The sequence below is a fragment of the Cariama cristata genome, unplaced genomic scaffold, assembly GCF_000690535.1.
Source record: "Cariama cristata isolate BGI_N322 unplaced genomic scaffold, ASM69053v1 scaffold22967, whole genome shotgun sequence".
Taxonomy (NCBI): domain Eukaryota; kingdom Metazoa; phylum Chordata; class Aves; order Cariamiformes; family Cariamidae; genus Cariama; species Cariama cristata.
This window is the reverse complement of record NW_009627384.1, coordinates 828-8,348: the sequence shown is the minus strand read 5'-3', so window position 1 is coordinate 8,348 and position 7,521 is coordinate 828. Positions and strand designations below refer to the sequence as shown.

Here is a 7,521-nt window from a genome sequence, read left to right as displayed (position 1 = left end):
GGGCTGTGCCGGCTCTGAGCCCTGGCCCTCCTCTCCAGAGATGCTCCGGGGGAAACGGGTGATCGTGACCGGAGCCAGCAGCGGCATCGGGGAGCAGATGGCATATCACCTGGCACGCATGGAGGCCCACCTACTGCTCACGGCACGGACGGAGGCCAAGCTGCAGAAAGTAAGTGGCAAGCAGAGTGTGGCAGGCTGGCAAAACATATTTGCAATCCAGACCCCCGCAGGCGGGCAAGAATGCAGATACTGACCCCGGCCCAGACACAGAGGGATGCCAGATACCCTACAGATTCACCCCAGCGTTTCCCCAGCATGAGCCTGTTCTAACACCCCCTCCAACGCATTGCGTTTTCAACGCTGACAGCACGGCATTTCTTTCTCCACAGTCTTCAGCCGTGAATTCTGATCACCACCACCAAGGACAACACTAGCCTGCCCAAGTTCTGATCTGATCAACCCTTGCCCTTTCTCAGAGTCTGAACTGTTTTTGCACACCATATACAATGGAATCTAAATTAAGCAATCCTATCCCTATTTATAAATACTAAATATTCGGCTCAGATGTGCCATTGTTTAACTCTGCAGCCAGAAACATTTCTGAGCAATGTGTCTCCTCCCATGAGGGGAGAAGGGTTTCCAGCGGGACAGGGAGGTGCGCTGCCCCGAGACAGCAATGGCCTTCGTGGGATGAGGAGGAGGGGTCCATGGAGGGGGTCCAGTGCCAACCCCATTCTCACTGTTGCTGCAGGTTGTGGAGCGGTGCCTTGAGCTGGGTGCTGCGTCCGCCCACTACGTGAGCGGCTCCATGGAGGACACCACGTTGCCCGAGGTGGTGGTGAAGGAGGCTGAAAACATCTGGGGTAGGTGGTGGGGAGCTGCCCCTCCCCACTCCCAACACACCTCATGCTGCTTTTGTGGGGCCATCCCAGCCACCCAGAAGCTGCTTTGTTTTGAGATGCCAGTTGCTAATAGCAAACATGCTCTGCTTCCAGGAGGCCTTGATATGCTCATCCTAAACCACATCGGTCACAGCTACTTCAGCTTCTTCAACGGCGATGTTGGGCACGTACGAAAGCTCCTAGAGACCAACTTCGTCAGCTACGTGGCAATGACCACGCACGCCCTGCCGATGCTCAAGGAGAGTGAGGGCAACATCGTTGTCGTTTCATCCATGGCAGGTGAGCACGGAAGGGGCCAGGCTCTCCCTGCCCACGTCCCTTCCTCTGCCTGCAAGGGATCCCTTCTGCAGCTCTTCTTCAACAGACAGAGTAAGGACCATAAGGCAGAGAGCCGCTCCGCTGGGAGGCAGGATCAGCATAGGATTTATATCCTGGATGCACAGTTCCAAGTCCTCTGCGGGATTTATATTCCATGTCCTGTCCTGCTAGTCTCTTTGCGCCCACTAATGACTTTCACGCACTGCAGTCCATGGTACACCACCGCAGGTTATTTTGTCTGCGTGGCTGCATATTACACATGCATTTGCTATACATGGGTATGTATGCAGGAATACAAGAACAGTATCACCCACAACCGAAGGTACTTCATGCCACTGCGTGCCATATGTTACATTTTAAACATTCCTGCATTTGTTTATTTCTCTCAAGCATTCACGACAACTTACTCCATTACCTTAAGTCACAATATTGTAGCTACTTGAAGGGCAAGAGGAAGGGAGAGCCGTGCAGCCTGGTGTCTGTCCAGTACACGAACCCTGACCTTGTGTCTCTGCTCCAGGTAGAGCTGCCAGCCCATTTCTTGCTCCCTATTCGGCAACTAAATTCGCCTTAGATGGATTTTTCAGCTCCTTGCGACATGAATTCATCATAGACAAGGTCAACGTCTCCATCACACTCTGCATCCTGGGCTACATTGACACAGGTAAGCTCAGCATCTCCAGGGCCCCGTGATGCTGCATTTCCAGATAGAGCCGAGCCGAGCCCACCACCCACCCTCTGGCCCCAGGCTGCTCTGCCGGCGCTGCGGGACCCGTGCAATTGTGGAAAAGGGACCCCAACTCTTTAGAAAGTTTGACTCTGCTATCCCTGCAGTAAACCCAGGGGAAGTGGGGATTCTGTCCTATGGTCACTCAAGAGGTGGAAAGGAACAGGGAAGGACATCACAATAATTGTTATTTAACTATTCTAAGCCTTCTTAAGTAGGTCTGATCCCCAGAGTTTGTCGGTTTGTTAGAGGAAGCTACAGACACCCCGACTGAGCCAGTGGTGCCTGTGGCAGCCCCTCCATCCGACCCTGCTCCTTCCCTCCAGAGAACGCCATACGAGCGGTCTCTCACGCCATCCGGGACACGCCAGCGCCAAAGGAGGAGTGTGCGCTGGAGATCATCAAGAGCGGGGTGCTGCGCCAGCGGGAGCTGAACTACCCATCCCAGGGGCTGGGCAACCTGCTCCTCCTCCGGGCCATAGCCCCCGACTTCCTCGACTCCCTCATCAGGAGCAACTATAAGGTGGAAAACATCAGAAGAACATAGCCCTCAAGAGACCTTGGGCCAGGCACAAGGGATCTGGCTACTTGGGTGCCCTTTTCCGTGCCAGCGGGGCAGCCCCATGCTGATGCACCCTGGCAGCCCAAGGCAGGGTGCACCAGAAGCCTGTAACACACAGCATGAAAATGTCCGTTTTAGTAATGAACTCTTGCAAGTGGCTTTTCCCAACCTAGAGGCACTTCCGAGAAGCTCCTGGCAGCCGGATCTGCTGCCAGCATCCCGCTCACCACCAGGTTTCCGGCTCAACCTCCAGAAACCGTTCCCCACCAAAAGCCAGGCCGGCAGCGGTGCCGAGCACTGCGGGGAGCGAGCCGAGCCACGGCCCAGAATGAGGGTTTGGGCCAAGCAGCACAAGCCACCTAAAGCCACGAGAGGGTCTTTGAACTGGGAAATTTGTTGTCATTTATCCCTTCTAGGCTGGTCTTTGTAAAAATAAATCCTACGTTACTTTACAAGACCTCTGCTTTCACTTGTGTTCCTTTTCCACGTGCACAGAGCCCTTCCCAGCACCCAGCTGGTTAAACCGACCTCCCTGCATGATTTGCATTAACGCAGCTTTCACTTCTCTAAAGACCTTAATGAATTTCTGCCATTCGTGACCTCTCCTCAGCTGCTGATACACACTTTTTTTCCTTTCCAATCTGCAAGAAGCCTTAAAATAATAGCATTACTGTACTTCCCTAAGTCTCTACCCCAAAGCACTCAACCTCCAAGTGTCGGAGACCGATAAAGGGAGATGGCCCAAAAGATAATTGCTAGCTCTGCTTAGAGAGAAGCTGGAGACTTCGGAGTCCCCAGACAACCCAAATCCCCCCGCAAGCCAGGCCCCCGCGCCCCACAGCCGCGCTGCGAGCAGGGACAGGAACCGGGGCTCGGCTGCAACATTTCCTGTTCTAGGGTGAGAAAAAGAGCGAGAGCAGCAAAATGAGGTGGTTGGCACGAAGATGGCAGTTGGAGCGTGTCCGCGCCCGATAACCCCCCCCGGCTCACCCCACCCCTCCGCAGCAGTCGAGGGGCAGGACGGGACCCCTCGGACCAGGTACGTGCCCGCAGCGCCGAGGCCGCGAGGGTCGGAGGGGAGCGGAGGCTGCTGCGCTAAAGGCGGTGGCGTGCACCTTTTTTCCTCTTTTTTCATCCCGCTTTCAGCCTACGCAATTGACACCAGTAGGCTGTAACATGAACCAGCAAGACACACTTTTTTGTCGTTTGTTTGTTTCCCTTGAAGCAAGAAGCGTAACAGCTTGGAAAGCAAAGATAAAGGACACATTTGTTAATTAGAGAGGGTAATCTGGGGTAGCAGAAGGAGGAAAGAGAGTATTAGCTTGTCAAGAAGGCCTCAACAGTTTGCTCAGCTTGGGTGAGTAATGGATTGCCTATTTCTTTAAGCTTTACCTTGCTTTAAAGTGCATTTTTGGTTGACCGAGGCTATTACAAGAGCTGCTCTCGGGATGCGCCGTGACAGGCCAGGCAGCCCAGAGGCAGCGCAGGTGGGAGAGGGGCTGAGCTATTCCCGACGGGAAGAGCTGGATGAGCAGGGACCGAGCAGGACATCTGAGGTCTGGATTGAACATGCAATTGGGCCGTCTCTAAAATTAAGAAAAATGAGATGAAAAGTGCTTTTAAAGTGTCCTGAAGAGTTTGGAGCAGTTTGGCCGTAGATACACGCTTTGTCCCAAGCGATGGGTTCATACCCAGCTCCAGGGGAGCACGCTGCAGGGTGTTGGCGTACGCCCAACGTGCACTTCTCTGTGCGAAGCCCTTGGCAAGGGGGCACCAGGAGGAAAGGCCCTGGGTGAGCACAGTGGGACTGTTATGGTACGGAGGTGAAAGCCGCGTGGGAATAACCTGCTCGGCCTTCTATACCCCCGACTCCTCCGGCTGTAAGTCTATCACAAGAAGAAACACCCAAATAGTGAAATGCTGCTGGGATCCTTCAGTAAATTTAAGCTAAAGTTAGAGATGCTTCAGAAACGATTCAAATAAGAGACTACTCAAATAAAAACGAGGGAGAGCACATAAGCGAGTGCCATAGCGCAGGGGTCTCGAAGCCCACGCCCAGGCGGGCTCAGCGTCCTGGCTGGGGGTCTGCAGGCACCTTCCCTGCCCACAGCCAGAGCTGACCGCCCTGAAAGCGCCGCTCTCCTTCCAAAGGAAGCCCCTACAGTGAGAAGGGGGCACTAGTAACGACCTTTGAGTACACCACAGCTAGCACAAGGACAGTAAAAAGAACTGTGGAGCGGATTTTAATGCAGGCTAAAAAGCACGGAAGTATTAGATATGTAAATGGGGTTTAATGGGAAAAAAAAATGGGAACAACCAGACTCAACAACTTCCTAATTGCTTGAGATGGAATGAGACCAATGAAGTTTTGGTGGTTTTGTTTGACACTGAAGAACAGATAACCTGAATTTTCAGATATTAAAACTCTCCCCCCCCCTTCCTACATTAACATGATTTACCAAATACGAGAAAAGCCCCACACCAGACACGGCCACAGCAGCTCCCAGGCTGGGCCCCCCGGGGCTGGGCACCCTCCGAGCAACGTTCACGGGATGTGCCCGGGGACGAGGAGCCTGTTCACTGCCGACGGCGTGAGGGGACAGGGGAGGGGGACACAGCCTTCACTCGAGGGGAGGAAGGAGGAGGAGCAGTTGCGGGCAGTTATTGCTCAGCTTTGACTAATGCAGAGGCCCAAATACACTCGATACGACCAAAGTCCAGTAAAAAAACCAACGCACCAGCAGCTCGCAACTGTGCGGAAAAGCCAGCAGGAGGGAGGAGGTTTCGCATCTACGCCCCGCGTGTGCACGCAGACGGCGCGATAGCGCTGAAATGGAGGAGCTCCTCCTTCGGCCAGGCCACCGCCTTGTTTGGGCCACAAAGTCCCCAGAAACGGAGGCAGAATTCTTGCCTGAGGCAAACTGGTACCATTGAGAGCCTGTGCCCCCAGTTAGTGAGCACAGCTTAACAGTGAATTGATCCCGAAGCGTAATGATCGGTCACTACGCTTGTATTTGCAATGAAGGAACCAAGTCACAGCTTGGCTAACACAGACCCAGGGCTGGAGCCAGCGAGGCTGCGGGAGGAGAAGTGGGGGCAAACCAGCAGTTACACGGCATCGGAACCGAGAGCTGGGAGGGATGGAGGGAGCAACCAGGAGGTGGGAGAAGGCAGCACTCGCTAGCTGGGGTCTTCAGAGAGTGGGCGAGCTCAGACCTGCAGGGACTTTGCCAGATACTCCATTGGAAAAAAAAAAACACAAAACAAAACACCAACCCTCACACACCAAACCATAAAACCAACAAACCAAGCCCTACAGCACTGCAGGGTTTGCAGTGCTTCAGATCTCTCTGCGCACACAGAAAAGGCAGCCATCGCTAAGACATATAATGCAACTGCTTGAAGGGTAAAGCCACACCACAGCACCACTACGTCTGGATCTATCAAAAATAAAACTTGGCAAAAGAAATGCTCACTTAAAAGAAGTTTACTGCAGAAATAGCAGCTATTGCTCTTCCTGTGTTTGCATTGATTTCTTTAGGTTGGCTAAAGAGCTGTAACAGCACGCACAAAAGAATCAGTTTAAACTAACAGAGGGATTTTATTTTGTCAGCAAAGGAATTCTCCCAGAGGAAGCAGTGGAAGCATCACTACTTGGTAGTGAGGCCAGCCTCACGAGGTTGCATTAATTGTTTGAAACTCTGTTCCCAGCAGCCCCCGGGTCAGCACCCACCCGACCGAGGAGCAAGAACACCGCGGTTTTACATAGCCAACACATACGAGGTCATGGACAACAGATTTCTCCAGAAACACTGCTTGCATCCATTGCCCGAGGACTCCAGAATCAGTGTCTTATACCTCACGTTCACTTAATCTTAGAAATAGTTTTCACTCACATCGTGTCTTTTCCCTTGGTTTCACAAGGACAGAAGACCCTAGAGCGGACGGCGTGATCGCAGACCGGCAGAGCTGCCCCCGAGATGATCAGCCAGCCCGAGAAGGCACGGCCACGGCACAGGCGTGCGAGCGAGAGCTACGATGAGAAGTGCGAGCGGCGGCACGAGACGCGGGAGAAACTGCGGCGACGAAACAACGCGACGACCTGCCGCCACCTCGGGAGGGGAGCGGAGGAGCCGTCGCAGAGCCCCCGGCAAAGGGAGTTCCTGAGGAGGAGAAACCTGGGCAGCGATGCTGGAAGGACATTGCCGGGACACGAGCCCGAAGCACACGACCTCCCGGACCACTCCTCGCCGGTGGAGCCAAGACCACCCGTCCCACTCCAGGTAACGCCTGCCCCCGGAGCGCAGCTCAATGCCCTGCCTGCTCCAGCCAGCACCCACTACAGCATCCACAGCCTGTCCACTGATCGCAACAGCATCGGATCCAAATCAAAGTACAGCCAAAAAGTGAGAATGCACAGACAAAAATGTGCATTTCCTTACGAACTGCAGAGTCGGGCAGAGGTAGACACCATCGCCTCCCTCCCGTCATGCTCCCCTCCTGTTTTCCAAACCCTGAACCAGACCGAGATGTTCTGCCATCCCTCCAAGTACAACCCCACATCCTAGCTGCCAGATTAGTGTTGCACTTACACAAATTATTTTCACCCTGAAACCTGGCTTCCCTCCATCACCTTTGCTGTTAGCAGGAAGGGTGCAGGAATTAGGAGAACCCCTAGTACTCCTTAGCAACCCATGCTGCACAGCTAACAGTAACCCAGAGGGCTCACTGCCTTCAATAACATCTATAGAAAGATGCAAAACACCCCAGTCTGAGAGCCAAAGAGATTTCCTTCTAAACTTACACCCCGCGCAAAATGAACAATTCCCCTGGTACGTTATGAGTTCATCCTTGGGGCTTCACAAACCTACGTGAGCAGAGACAGGCGAGCGCGGGATGACTTACACAGGCACACCCTCAAGCTCCCTTTGCAGCACCAGAGCACACAGAGCAATTACCGACCTCCTGCTGCCGTTCGGTTCACCAGGTTTAATCACCTGCTAGACAGCAGG

At 53.6% G+C, this 7,521-nt stretch overlaps 1 protein-coding gene across 1 annotated transcript; it reads left to right on the top strand.

Annotated features, from left to right (window-relative positions):
* Nucleotides 1–34: 34 nt before the first annotated feature.
* LOC104164947 (corticosteroid 11-beta-dehydrogenase isozyme 1-like) lies at nucleotides 35–2,494 on the top strand (the record flags this gene model as incomplete). The annotated part of the gene is made up of 5 exons (XM_009704433.1): nucleotides 35–169; nucleotides 752–863; nucleotides 996–1,181; nucleotides 1,741–1,884; nucleotides 2,274–2,494. Coding segments are annotated over 5 exons (798 nt in total), but the record flags the coding sequence as incomplete, so codon positions are not given.
* Nucleotides 2,495–7,521: the final 5,027 nt, after the last annotated feature.